Source organism: Barbatula barbatula (assembly GCF_947034865.1).
Source record: "Barbatula barbatula genome assembly, chromosome: 14".
NCBI lineage: Eukaryota > Metazoa > Chordata > Actinopteri > Cypriniformes > Nemacheilidae > Barbatula > Barbatula barbatula.
Genome location: NC_136777.1, coordinates 3,828,672 through 3,844,482, shown reverse-complemented (window position 1 = coordinate 3,844,482; position 15,811 = coordinate 3,828,672). Strand labels below are relative to the sequence as shown.

General features: G+C 37.2%; 1 protein-coding gene across 1 annotated transcript; it reads left to right on the top strand.

Annotated features, from left to right (window-relative positions):
* Positions 1-3,278: 3,278 nt before the first annotated feature.
* golga7bb (golgin A7 family, member Bb) lies at positions 3,279-14,450 on the top strand (the record flags this gene model as incomplete). Its single annotated transcript, XM_079472560.1, has 5 exons — positions 3,279-3,319; positions 9,667-9,792; positions 10,298-10,450; positions 12,395-12,493; positions 14,370-14,450. The coding sequence occupies exons 1-5, from the start codon at positions 3,308-3,310 to the stop codon at positions 14,448-14,450; spliced, it is 471 nt and encodes a 156-aa protein (XP_079328686.1). The 5' UTR covers positions 3,279-3,307.
* Positions 14,451-15,811: the final 1,361 nt, after the last annotated feature.

Below are 15,811 nucleotides of genomic sequence, written 5' to 3'. Positions count from 1 at the left end.
TATATATTTGATAAAGGCACAATAATTCATGACCCTTTTAGGAGCAAATTGACTAAAAAGCATCAAGTGAAGATACAGGTATTTTTATATAATTGTGGAAAAAAGTTTATCTGAACTTTCATTGAATGCAATTTAAAGTCTTCAATTTACAGTGTAAACTATTACTGATAATAATACAGGCAGATGACACATGCATGCATTTTGTGCAACGATTCAACAGACAGTGACAAAAAAAATGGTTTTAAAGAATTCAGGAAGAGAAGTTAAAGACGGATGATATTCTGTTACATTATACATATGCTTCATCATGACCCACAATAATGTCTTCCGACTTCAAGACGGTGACACTAGCCGTATTTCAACACCGATCTACTATTACCAATACAAAGCCAGATTTCATAAACAGTTTGCCAAGTAAATGGAAACAACTGTAGGAATTAATTTCACACACCAAAGTCAATAGTTCCATGGTCTGTCAAGTGTTGCAAGATGCTTTCTCACACACTCACATTCTTCATCTGAAAGGCTGCGGATCCTATTGAGACTTCAGTGTGATCCAGAGATCATTCCAGGTGGTTAGATGCAAACATACGGAATATGTTTTTTGTTCAGTTTCCTTAGTAACGGTAGTCCTTTACACGTTTACACTGCAAGTATCTTCCAGTTTAGTTCAAAGAATTCTACACAAAAACGTACAGTTTTTACATTTAACTATAGGTCTAAACGTATTGTAAGTATCTGAATATAAAGAAAATAAGGAATGTTACATCTACATGGTCTCATCTTTAAACACCAGCTGCTTTAGAGCCTTTATGAACGGTGCCTTCTATTTAGGGAGTTCTATTTATAGCTCCATTTTTGCAACGCTAGTAATTGGCCGCTGTGAGATCGCACGCTTTATTTTTAGCACCTCTACAAAATTCAAATGAAGTATATTTGCTACATCCTTTTTTTTCCTTCGGTTTTCCCATGTAAAATATTCTGTGCCAGTGGATGGTTCACAGGACGTTTTTGGCCTGGATAAAAGAGATTCCCCTCGGCGTGCCTCTGCATTTTCATTCACAATCTAAAGCGGGCAGCAGGAATTAGTGAATTATCTTAGTTCTGCTTTCCAATGAATTATATTCTGTTCTCATTTAAAAAAAGATGGCATCTCTTAAAGGGATAGTTCATCAAAAAATACTATAAATAAAGCCAGATTAGAGACACCATTCACTTTTTTGTGTGACTGACCAATCCTATTTTTGACCGCGAATCACAAAACCAGTAGAAGTAGGATTGGTTTATTTGTAGCCATAGCAACCAATACATTGCATGGGTCAAAATGACCATAAATCAAAAATCATTAGGACATTAAGTAAAGATCACGTTCCATGAAGATATTTCCTAGATATGAATTTACAACCATAAATATATCAAAACTTTATTTCTGTGGATGCAGCAAACTCACGAACAAAAATGGACGGAAATCGCCTACAAACTCCAAACGCTGCGGCCGGCTCTTTGGGAATTGGCCACCCAAGTTTCTTATTGACAACTTAAAAAGGACATTTCTCAATATTTAGATTTTTTTGCACACCCAGATTTCAGATTTTCAAATTGCTGTATCCTACCTATCCTAACAAACCATACATTAATAAATTAATACATTAATAAAAGCAGAAATGCTTCCAAACAGTAATACGTGTCCTGAGCTGAAGTTATTGATAATCTCTCTGTACTTACTCCCTGCAGTTACTTAAAATTGGGCAGCTTTACATCATGGGGACATTTTCAGCATGTTGATTATGATCTTTTGTTTTGTTTGACATTCCCAAAGGCTTTGTGCCGTCTTATCAAATCAGTGATGATTAATACTTACTCTGTCGTTCCAGACATGAATCTGAGTGTGCATGTGTGTGTGTGAATGCATGCTTTGGGCTAGAAGCCATTTTGATTATATCATCCCAGGTCTGGAGCACAAAATGTTTTTTGAATATTAGGTGATGCTTCGTTGTTGATGTTTTCTTTTGGGATATACATCCAAAGCATCCAGATTACCCATTTTTCTATTCCAGCTATCCAAAATGACAAATCTCACTTTTTGCATGAGTGTATTTTATTTCAGATGTGTGAACGCGAGAGCTTTGTTGCACTCTGATTGGTTTTCCATTACAAATGAAAGTCATGTTTAAATCATTCACCACTTTCCAGTCAAAGCCCTGGAATGTCTATCCAAACATGCGAATAGCACAATCGATACATTTTTAAGAGGCTTTGCTCCTTCTTGCGAATTATGCCGTCTGTTTTATGCATGTATGACTCAGGCTGAGCCACTGCAGTGATTGCCAGGGAAAGATATTTTTAAAACAAACAGAATTAGACAAATGCCAAGTACATCACAAATCTGTCATCATTTTATTGAAGTATAATATGAGATGATTATTGAAGCATCAATGACAATATTTCCATAGCTTTACGGTACACTGGGCTTTATGAAATACCTGTCAAAATCCATGTGTTTGTATGTTTGAACATATTGGAAGTTCTTTAGAAACACCTTTCAATGGTGGGGTGTCTGTTCAACCATGGGCAGTTTTGGCCTTGTAAAAATGTCAGACTTCTATGCTGTGCTAATGGCTCACAATGCAAAATCATTCATTTGCATTTATGCATTTGGCAGATGCCTTTATCCAAAGCGATTTACATTGAATTATCCTATACTTTTGTTTCTAAGTACTGTATGTGCAATCCCCTGGGATCGAACCAGTGAGCTACAGGAAAGCTGTGTTCAGATGTGATTTATACGCTTGGATACCAAACCTGATATTTAATGTCAAGCATGTTATTCGCTGCCACTTGTCTCCTTGGTAACCAAGTGGAGTAACTTAAACTAAAGTCCCTAAATTGAAAAGGATGCTGTCATGCATAGTCTCAAACAATGGATGTAAACAAATATTTTGTGAAAATGCATACTTTAAAAAATGTTAGGTGTTAAATTTCAGTATTGATAATCTATACGAATATCAAAAAATATCTACAACCAAAGAAATTTAAAAGAAAAATATGAAAGTTTATTTGAAAGCATTAAAATCAATTATTTGCTTTTCAAAATACAAATCCACCAGGCACATAAATGCAGAAACGCTCGTTTAAGGAGTGATCTGCTCCACTGGTGGTTTCAAGCTTGGCACATACAGTATGTGTTTAGACACTCCTCCATAAGTCCGACGGTGCTCCACCCTCTCCATCGCAGTCCTCTCTCCGTCCGTTCCTGTCCCACGAGTGGAGAGGATTTCAGCACCGGGACAGATCCGACTCCGGCGTCATGGCGACAGAGGTAAGATTTTTATAAACACATTCATACGAGCTGCGAGATAAACATTCTGTTCGATATTTCAGTCATGCGGATAGCAGGTGCGTTTCATCAACGAAGTTATCTGACACCTGCTGTGGGTCTGAAACGTGGTCACGATGTTTCCTGTGCAAATGCTTTCGCGTTCAGAGAAACCAATAAAGAATTACAGTCGTCGAGTATGTTAATGGACTGTGTATTCAATAGGTTGTAGTTCAAGTTGTTCGTTGAAATTATCTAAAAGTTGGCATTTTGTCGCGAAGAACACAATGTTGTGCAAACAGCAGACGGGCTTTATTCAGCACCCTGGACAGAGACGCAAACATACAAACTGAATGAAGATCCATAGCTTAACAACCCGCACTGAAAGTATTTACACCTTTAAAACCAGAACAACAACAAGCAACGATGTCTTGCCTCTAAATGAACATAAACTCCTGTGGGGAAAGCGATGCGTGCTGTGAATGATGCGAGGAAAGACACGTTGGATTGTTCTAACTTTAGAATCGGATTGATAACTGTTAACCGATTAACGATTAGCACTCACCTAATGAGTGCGTTTACAGGTGTAAGACTTTATAAGATGCATCATCTTGGTTAGGAATTTGAGCAAACCCCTAACATGAAGTATTAAGCTTGCATGCTTTAGATTTACTATGTACAAGAATACTTTAAATGGTGCGTTTTCTTTAGGAGGAATGCACTATACATTTTCTAAATGACTGTACCTGTTAGATTTTTGTCAAGCAACCCAAACACTTCATCAAACCCCTACGATAGGGACCACCCAGAACAGCCTATAGCACCAGCATAGCAACACCATGTCAACCACTTAAGACTATCCAATCTAAAAACTTGGTTATAGAGTACTTCAGAGATGAGAAGTATGCAAACTCCGGAAGTGAGTTCGAATTTTAGCCCCGACGTCTATACACTGAAAAATAAAGATTTTTCTTCTTGTCCAATTTGATTAATTTGAATAAGTTAAATCAACATAATTTTTGTACATATTTTGTCACAAAAGGATTTTATCATGTTCAGTTATGTAACTTAATTCATTCATGTTGGCACTACAAATGATTTGTGTGTTGTGTTAACACATAATTGTTACAACTGGGCAGAAGTGTAGGTTTTTGGTAAATAGCCTAAAATAAGGTCTGTTGTTATCAAACCTCTAGATATTTTCACGTTTTAATCTAGGACATAACACGCACCAGCTACAACCATCTTGTGATTTTTTTTAAACGCTTTGTTTCTTAAAACGGCGGCTGCTAACAAGTTGCTTAAAGCAACTACATCCTTTTGGGACGTTAGACGCCATCGTGCATAAAAATCTCATAAATAATGCAACATGGACACAAATCTCTGAAAAAGTGGATGGGGAATTGTTGACAGAGTAATTACATATCAGGGAACACGTTTTTTAATAAAGTTTGAAAAAGTTGTCAGAGGTGGTGGTGACATTGATATCGCCTCATTTTTGCTTTTTTAATTCTGCCGATTCTATTTAGCCTTCAAAAATAACAAATGTTGTTAAATTGTAAAGATTATCTTGACAGACATACGTGTATCATAAACCTTTGTTAATCACAGTTCAATTGTATTTTTACAATTTTCCAAAAGTATACAGGGAACCCATGCAGCGGTAACTTCCGGGTTGGCCTTTTACAATACACAACCTATCTATTACCTTCATGAACTTCATTAAATTCATTAAGCAAACTATTCAGTGTTTTCCATATGTATAAAGGAGTTTTAGGCACTTAAATATTTTAAGATATTCATTGATATGTCTTTTTTTGAGGGGGGGTTACTGTTTCATTCACCATGCAAAGCATTAAAAGTCATGTCAAATAGAAAGAAACGACAAGAAATGTGCATGAAAATAAATATTACTTTTACATCACAGTATGCATCACTATACATTGACAAATAAAACCACATGTAGATATTAGTCATATAATCAGTCCTTCCAAGCAGCAGTTATTTATATTCAGGTACCTGTATGCATTGCATGGCAACCTGCTTTCTGTCTTTTTACTCATCTTAATTACAGATTTATCCAAAAGGCATGCAAATCCCTCCAGTGAGAATATACAATGAGAATCCACCGTTTGTAATGTATTCAGGGTAAGAAGCAATTGCATCCTTCAGCAACCTAGTTTTCTCTTTGTCTGGGATATGCTTATTGAAACCGATTGTTAACTTATGACAGGAAAAGCATTATTGTAACGATGTGTAAGAGACTTGCCCTGGGCATCTTGTGGTCTTGTCGGCCTGCATCCTGTTCATTGCCATAAAAATTATTATAATGAGTCATCCGAATGTACCCAGAATCCCTCGGTTCACTGGTCAGTTCAGAGTTCAGTGCTGCAAACTGCGAGTTTCTTTTTCTAAAGCTTCTTTAGATGCTTCGTTTATTTTCTTGAAGTCAACAAGCTCTGTGACAAGCTTCCTATATCAAGGTACAATTAATTCTTAAAATAACCACGGCTTTAAATAAACCAGGTTGTGTTATGCTAGCTCTGGGGCGACTGTGACAACTGACGTGTTTGTTTATTGAGCAGAGCTGCTGTGTTAGTGAGTCTTTGGAGGATTAGTTGCCATTGTACTGCCTAGATGAAACTTCTACAGTGTACAAAATAGTAACATGCAATTTTACCCTAAAGGTACCCTAAAATTTCTATTACGAACAGTTCATGTGCAAGTCAGAGTTTAAATCTTTGTGCCAAAACATGTTAACATACTGTAAACTGATTGTTGGGTTAAGACGCCGGTATACACGCATTCACAGCAATGTAGGTATTTCAATAGGGACATACCATAAACATTTATATAGTTAATTATAAACACTAGCTACAGGCTAAACACTATACACAGACATTTATATAGAAATCTATATGAATCACTTTCTTGGCATCACATTTTGTCAGATGTACCCAAATGTTCCCAAAGGTGAGTTTTTACTAGTAACTTCAACGTAAAACCATACACAAAGGCAATCTTTATCCCACTGTTTTTTTCTGTGAGACATGAAAATACATTTCAAATTGAATCGATCCAATCAGGAATATACATGTTTAAAATCACATATGTGTGAAAGGAATTGTTGGCCCGAATACAAGAAAAGAGAATAGACCAGGAGGAAGTGGAAACTGGAACATGGCAATGCAAGACAGAATGCAGTTCCACAATGTAACAGCCCCCTTAAAGTGTCACGGCTAAAACAACCTGTAATTTGTTTAATGTGACCCTAGGGCCCTGTGCATCTGTGCTAGCATTTCGAGAGGGACGGCCCTTTTAAAGACCGGCTTCATTTTCTAATGGCATTGCATGCACTATTTACTGAATAGTGCTAAACTGTTTAAACAAGTAAATGGCAGATGTTAAGCATTTGTGAGGTCAGTTAAAATCAGGCGATCTGAATGCAAATAGCATAAATGAAGCATCGAGGCTTTATAAATAGTTATTCAATTCTGAAAATAAGTGTCATGTTGAATAGTTTGGGTCGTTTATGTCCATTAGAAATACATTGGCCGAGTCATTTTAAAATGTTTTTCAACTAACCGCCTTATTGACCAATAAGTGTCATTCTTTCGTATTTATACAGAGTTGTTTATACAGCCTGTCTGTTTGGACTGGAGAGTTTATAACTGCTTTATTAAAACACAGAACTGCGTTTTTCCGGATAAAAATCACAACACGTTTCTCAATCGCATTTTATTGGTTTACAATCTACAAAGAGTTTCGTTTCCCATTACTTATAGGTAGCAACCCTTGTAAAAGCCTATTAGGAATTGTGAAAAAGTCTGCTTGTCAAGCATACAAAATGACGTATGATTCCGCGGTAAATGCGATGTCTCTATGCCTGTAACCATAGTGACCAGAACTCAATGAATCAAAGATGGCACCCAATATCACAACTGCCGCAAAGTAACAAACCTCATAGAGACATATTGGTTTATTAATTCTTACCAGACAGCTTTGAAGGTTTTATTTATAACCGAGTGCAGAACATCTTACAAAACCAATGAGAATATGCCCGGTGAGAGATAGCAACTTGATCTAAAACCTTCGGATGACATGCAGCTCATACATCTGCAAGATTCTGGAACTTCCTGTAAATGCGATTGTCAGTACAGGAAAAAAAGGATCCTCGTTCTTTGGGTGTGAATGTATGAATGTAATCACTTTTAACACTAAAACATTACTGACAAATAAATGGCACTTGGTTATTATTTGGTATGAGAATTAATCACTTATTAACATGCTTACGGATGCCCACAGGATCTATGTAAAAGCAAAAGTGTCTCTTTTGGGGTGGAAACTGAGCTGATCATCTGTTGTCAAAGTCATGCAAATTTAAGTCTGCACTGAGATCTATGAGAGAGTAAAATACTGTAGGTTACCGTTTAGTGAACAATACTTGATAAGCATGACTAGAAGATGTTACAGAACATTCCAAGAAATATTTGTGTTGACCCAGAATGAAAAATGAACGTCTACATTCATTTGTGTCTAGAAAGCAAATCTAATAAAGCAATATAAAATTTTACAGTAAATGAAGGATCAGATGACAATAGGCAGCTGGTTTGTGTATTAGCTTCAAACATGATTAAAGTGGATATTATATTGCATTTTAATGCATTCAGTGTCTTATGTGCTGGTTAAAACCGAGCCCGTTTGATGACTTACTCCTCTGTGAAATAGGTCCAAACCATTGCTAAACATCCAACCCTCTGGGGCAGGAAGGAGAATTCTCCCTCATAACATGCATGCCTTTAAAGCAGCACCAAACTGAAATGAGAGAGCGAGTCTTCCATCTTTTGGATCCTCTGTGGTGTCTCTTACGAGTTTGAGCACATCAGCATTTCCCCTTTTCTGTGGTAAGAAACCCGAGACCTGTAAATGTTATGCTTCTGTCACATCTGTTTAAAATCATTTCTCTCATTCACATGGGAAGAGAGGGAAAATGCCCTGGGAGGCCATGAAGTCTTGAATCTACACATCTTTCTTCCTAACATGCCTCTGCAGATGTGCTCGGCCACTTATGAAATACTTCCCAGTGTTGGCAGCATCTCGAATCAACCTCGGAACCCGCTGAATGGACAGATTCCTTAAGATTCATAACCTCTGTCTCAACCTATTCTTTTTTTATTGAATGCCGCTGCTATCCTGCCGTTGAGGGTTGAGATGGCCAGTGAAGCTAATGGTCTCACAGAAATATCATCATCTTCACCTGTGGGGCTTACCAGTCACAGGCTAACTTTGACAGAAGAAGATTTATAGTCATTTGGTGGTTTGTCACCTGCAAGCTGAAACTACAAGAATTTCTGGGAATCTCAGGGGGAAGATGTGTGGTTTAGTTCTTTTGAGGGTGAACTAAAAACTTTTTTGCTTTTGGATTTGCTAAAGTTTAGCTTTATCTATGACTGTGTGGGGGTAAAGGCAGCGTTTTACTAAGATATGCATAAAACTACCTCATTTACAAAGAGTACATTTTAGAATATATGGGTTGACAAATATAAACAAATGTGTACTATGGCGTGATAGCAAAACTGAAGAAATAAAACGAACACCGAAGATAAATCTCTTGTGCTATTTTACATGATACAAATATAGTATTTTAATTATATATGATTAAGATTTAAGATCAAAATAAAATTATTTGTCTGTTTTCAAATTTGTGGCTGTCACACCATAAGGACACATGTATGGTAACTACCCATATAAACTGTATGAGATCTACACATACGTGCTAAAAAACGTTTGAATTTAGAGTAATTTCACATTCAAATGTTATTTTCATTTCTAGAAGGATTGAACACTGGCCAAAGAGTAATTCAAGTGTCCCTTTTTGAGCATTGTATTGACTGCAAAAACAAGTTCAAAACATGAATGTTGAGTGTTTAAGCTTTCAAATGGTGCATATTTTTTAATAGCTCATTGAATATTAATGTAAAGAAAGGTAATGAAAAATGCAGACACGCTAAAAAAAAAACCTTAATGGGCCCTGGGCATGTTATGGTTAAGCAATAAAAGATTTACAGAATTGGCATCAAGGAAATTCAGGAATTACAGTAATGTGAATTAAAAAATAATATGATTATAAAACTTTGAGCCTAAACATATAGATGGCAAGTCATTGATGACAAATACATCTGCAAATATGGTGTTCCTATGCTGTAAATGAGCACCGTAAACATGTCTATTTTGGTATGTCTGTGTAACGTCCAAGACCTTTGTCAGCCAGTGTTCTTTTTTATCTATAACAATGTCTGCGTGTCATCTGTCTGCATCCCTTCTTGACTGTGTACTTGATGTCCTTGTAGTTCCACAGCCTTCAAGAGTTGCGTCACAGTGCATCTCTGGCCACCAAGGTCTTCGTTCAGAGAGACTACAGTGACGGTACCATCTGCAAATTCCAAACAAAGTTTCCCGCAGAGCTGGACAGCAGAGTAAGTCTCTTTCGCCTGAACCAGAGAGTATTTACTGAGAAATCCATAATTGTTTTGTTTTAAAATCAATGAGGGAAAAACATAACATCTTGTGTAGCCTTTGAGAGCAAGGGTTTGGACGTATGATTAGTCATTTTTGTGGTTGCTTATACCACAAGCCACTGTACACTTTAAACTCGCTCTTATAATCCAAAAAGGATTTTGCCATGCAAATACAGATTTCTCTTGATGTTTTCTAAGTAAACAAGGCAATAGATTCCTCAAATCCTCAAAAATCCTCATCCTCAGTCAAAAGAAAGGTTTAACCAAGTTTGTACATAAGACAAATATATTACAATGCTGTACAAAACAAATAGAAATTACGCTACTCCTCCTTTGATCCAAGACTGTTGATATTGAGTTTTTCATGGAGTAGACACACAGATTATTTAATAATGGAGGTATCTAATTCAATTCTATATTTTTAATGTTGTTAGTGCAAATTTTATCTGACTTTTGCGTGCAGATCGAAAGGAGCTTGTTTGACGAAACTATAAAGACGTTCAACTGCTTTTACGCAGAGGCTGAGAAGATCAGCGGCCAGTCGTATTTGGAGGGCTGTCTGGCTTGTGCTACGGCCTACATAATTTTCCTGTGCATGGAGACACGCTATGAAAAGGTATTGAGATAAAGTCTCTTGCTTCATTTACACTACATTCATCTAGACATCCTGACCCATCCAAGGCTTTGAAGATCAAAGAGGAGCATTCAAACCTGCTCACCCAAGGATTCGATAAAGTCTAAACATTAGAAAGTTTCACGAACATTTTGATGTGCCGGCCCATTCGACTATGACCACACACACGTACACAGCAAGAGATGGAAATCACTTTTGATTAGCAGTCAAAGGGAACTGAGATAAGCTTTGATATATACGTGAATATGCCCTACTTGAACAATGGTTCCCTTGAGGTGAGCACCTGTTCGCCGGTGAGCATACCTGACCGAATCACAACATGGCATTTATACTGTGGTACACTTTCAAAAGATGACGAATTACGCCTCGCAGGTGTGCGTCACCTGACAGGCACGGAGATACACCGGGAAATTGAAAGTCCCTGCCGGCTCACGCTCTCTCTTTCTCTTTACACACATTCATCTTCATTCTTTAATGTTTGAAAAGCGACGTTTCATGCTTGGCCACATCTGTGCAACTTTTGATGTCGCGTCAGTTTTTCCCCAGAGATATTTGTAAACTCAAGACTGTAAAAGTGCCACCTTAAATGCAAACCCCGAAAGAAATCCACCCACCCAAGATGAGCAGCTTTGTTTGTTGCTCCAGCTGACGGGAGGCCACACATGAATGGACACGGTTGATTTCTTTCATGCTTCAGGATACAGCCAGATAAGCATCTTCTTCACAGAGTGATTGCACAAGGATGGCAGGGACGAAGATTTTAAACTCGCTGTGTAGTGTCACCGCTTTAGATCGTAGATCAGGAAAACTGCAGGGCTTCTTAACATGTGTTACAGGGCCCTCCAGCTGATTCACAAAAAGAACCAAAATTACCAATTACACAATATTTGATTAAATAATTGTGTCAACAAATATGGCAAATATATACTACCGGTGAAAAGTTTTTGAACACTTCAGTGAAATGTTTCCCATTACCTTAAAAAAGTTTGATCTAAAGGTGTATGCTTAAATGGTTTTGTATACAAAAACGTAATTTTGCAAACATAAATGTTTTTTCTTACAACACTAACATTTATTAAATAACAAATGCTTTGACTTAAATTGAATAATGAATAAAAAACCGTCAACAAGAGCACAGATGGAAACATCTTTAATATTGTTTAAAAAGCATCGCAGGGTAAGACTTCAAAATATTGCTAGATAAAATGACAAAAACATTTCTGCAAATTCTAGGTGAAATGTGACTACGCTAAACTATGCTGACATATATATCTTTTTTTCAATTCTAACAGCTACAATATACTTTGTTTTATTTCATAATTTTGATGAGTTCAGTATTAATCTAAATTGTGGAAAAATATTAAATACATGAGAATGAGTAAATAAGCGTTCAAAAACCTTTGACCGGTTGGGTCACTTGGACCTTGATTCAGCTTTTGCACATGTTGTAATTTTTTACGGCCACATTCTTAAAGCTGAGCTTCAGTTTACACTCAATGCACAACTGTGCATCATGCATACAAAGTTTATACATCTTTCATATATTTGAAAAAAGTGTTTTACATTGAGTTTTTCAAAAATGTATGTTTATATGAATGTGATTTTGTGCATTCTCACAGGTTTTGTTCTAGAAGTCTGTAAATTGCTGGTTTTCCTCTTTTTATTTTTGCAAACATTCCTTCTCATGGCCAGTTCTGAAAGCACGAGAACCGGCCATGGGGGCAGAGAAACACTGCGTTTTGTTTTGGCCACTTGAAAGAAGTCAAATCAAATAAACCAGAGTAATCTAAAAAATAACCAGTCCAATAAATCTCCCTGTGATGTTTGACGTGACTTTAGATTTTAGAGCGACATTCAGACAATTCGAGAAACTGCAGTTTGTTTTTGTCGACTGACAACATCTTTGTTCCTTCTCTGATTCCACAGATCCTGAAGAAGGTCAGCATGTATGTTCAGGAGCAGAACGAGAAGATCTATGCACCCAGAGGTTTGCTTCTGACAGATCCCATTGAGAGAGGCATGAGAGTGATATCCTTTAACACACTGTAGTGTTTTTAAAGAAACGGTTTGCATTACTTGAAGAGTTGAACATAATCCAGTTGTGAACTTTACTGAACGATTCTTTTTGTTTACTGCAGAGACTCGTGTCACAAAAATATTTTCCCATGGCTTTCCAGTCTCGTCTATTCTCATCCACTAAAAAGCATGAGGATTTATATTTGGTTTGGCAAAGCAAAGTCGACACTGTTGTGATTGTGCGGCTATTGAGGTCACACTTCTTCATAAGTGTCCCTTTAATGAATGTCACATAATATACAAAGAATCTCATCACCCTCGGCCGTTCAACTGAAGTGACACATTGATGTTAATATAGAGCAGAGAGGAAAATGTGTCGTATTTGTTAGCCTTAATTTCCATTTTCCTGCACAATGGTTGTAACATAGTGGGAAACTGTGTGAAACCAACAAGGTGCCATAGGCAAGAAACGCTTTATTTTTGTGATTAAAGAATAACTAGAAAAGGAAAGTTTGTCGAGACAAAGATCTTAAAACTGTTTAAATGCCTTATTCGTGTTTATTTCAAAACTGTTTAACAGCTGAAGTTTGAAGCCAACGTTCTGAGCCAGTCTGAACGTTCGGTTAATGGAATTCATCGAGACTAATAAAAAGCTATTGAAAATAGTTTGTTTACACAGTTGTGGTTTAGATGGACTCACAGCTTGGAAAATGATATGAGAATGGTGCTTTTATAATAATTAAAGCTATCCAGTTTAAAATCAGCCAAAAATTTGTTTGCAGGATGTCTTAAAATGCAATCTAGTTTTGTTGCATTATATCGTGCCACCTTTTTCCAATGAAGTTTAAGAGAACACTTCACATCAAATTCATCCCCGTGAAAGTTTAACAATATTAAATCTGTTTCCAAGCAACACACCTAATGAGATTGAAAATGTTGCTGATGTTTGAATTTGTCAATTTGAAGCATCAAAGCATCATGAACCCCAATAGGCTACCCGTTACTTCTCCTTTAGTTTGAACATTTTCTTTGCAGAATAAAACAAAAATATTCCCTCCTGTCTTTCAATAGAAGTGTTGCAAACACAACCATCAAGGTCTCCTAAAAGGAGCATCTCAACGTTAAAAATGTGTGACCAGACCTGTCACATATTCTCGAGGTGTGACAGTAAATATGCCCCTTAAAAAGAGCATCCAGGAACACCGTATTCTTTGGATCCCATAAAATCCCATTTTGGGTGATTTCTTTTGGGAAATGAAAATCTATCCAATGGACCATCAAGCTTGCTTGGCAATGCTGTCCGTTTCCTATCCCATTGACTACAAGCGCAGCTGGGTTTGGCAGCCCATCATCTGCTTACAGTTCTACAGAGTCCAACCAGCTGTCACCTTAGGAGCAATGGATAAGCAATAACTGCCATTCAGCTCCTTCCACACTGACCAGCTGTAATCCATCACATGGGTTTCATTTAAAAACGGGAAATACCTTATGTTTGTGTATTAAAATTAAACAGTTGATAGTATAAATTCCATTATTCGGTTACCAGATTTTAACAATATGTTGCCGTTCTCAACATCCGATTTACTCTGGCTTGCTCATGCAGAGGTAATGCATATAACAGCTGTCCGGCTCTCATCTGGAACATGTTTGAGTTAAATACAAATTAAAGAGTTGTGTCTTGTGGTCCATCATTGTGCTCTAGTTCACTTTTTGGTGCAAATTGACCAAAATAAAAGGTAATAGACTTGGCAAATATACAGGTAGTCGACATAGATATTTAGAATAATTGCAGATTTGTGCTTGGGGTTGTGTTTGTTCCTCTGGTGGCATTAGGGTTGTTGTGATCATCAGCTGTTGTTTTTAACCCTTGACTGTGGTCGTCTAGATCGAGATCTCCATTTTCGAGGACATCGGTTCCAGCAGTTCCAGCTCCACCGGAAGCTCTCCGTCCAGCACGGCACAATGACTGGAGGAGCAGCACCAGGGGTACGGGTACAGAGGGGCCAGTACGCTGCCCAAAATACGCATGCTGAAACATGAGAGCACCAGATTTTAGGAAAGAGAAAGTACAGCAAACTTACTCCTTTCAAACAACTGCAAAGACAGAAGCTTTAACATAACCCTCCTCACCACATCATTCTCTACTTTTCATCCCCCTCTGCCTTTTCATTAGTTATCTTTGAGCTACTTCGTCAAATGCTCAAAGATGGATTATGCGTGGACCGCGTGTCACCAGTCTGCGGTAAAAAACGATTTTAAATTTAGTGGTGTTTTTATTGCAGTCGAAATCTCATCCATAGCTCATTTTTAATGTTTAAAGATCATTTAATGATAACAAACAGACACTAGATTCATATAAATAAAATTTGTTCCTTCGAGAGAAAACTGCAGGATTTGGAAAAACAATAGAAACCCAAATAGGAAAATCATCTAATGATTCCCATTAAAACCATTGCAAAATGTATTTCAAGTTTGATTTGGTCATTATTCCAATAGGAATGAATGGTGTTTTATTGGTTTCCTATGTGTCAGATAACACCACCAAAAGAATGCATCACATTCCAATAGACACCATTATAGTTTACATCAAATCCAATACAATTCCCATATAACCTCCACTTCGTAAAATAAGATTTTTCTTATTTTTCAATTTTCCTATCTTTCTTGAATAATTGCGGTCTTTCTGTAATTTGACATCTTTTTTTTCAAAAGTAAAGGTAAATTCTGTAAAATCTTTTTTCTTTCCCCATGGCACTCTTCCACTTGGCCCGGTCCATAATCCATCTTTGCCCATACATTTGATGTGAATCGTATTTTATTTGAAGTGATGAGCTCTCAGTTCATCCCTGTGACTTTGAGTCTAGACTTCACTTACAGTCCTGCCTCTGTTTGTTCCACCCGTGTTTAGTGTTATGTACAAAACGGCCAACAAAGCTCTCAGAAATGCAAACAGCAGCCCATTTAGAAACATCTTTATTTTTGCAATAAAACCTACCTCCAGTGTGTGCTTGTGCTGGAAGCCAGCATGGAGGTCAGCGATGGAAATGAGCCTTAGATAGAGTTTATTTTGACTGATCGGGTTCAGAGAAGATTGACTCACCAGCTGTTCAGAATGGGCCGAGAGATTTTTCTTCAGTGTTCCTGCTGGTTTCTCAGAGGTAATGAATGCAGGAATGCTCTGTTCATGTTCTCCTGCAGGATGGCCGTTTCCATAATCGAGAATAATGAGTTCGCTTAAATCAGTCAGTTTGTCAAATAAATATAAATTAATGTACACACTCAACATAAACAAAAGAATGTAACGTTCTTTTACTGAGGTTGATATAA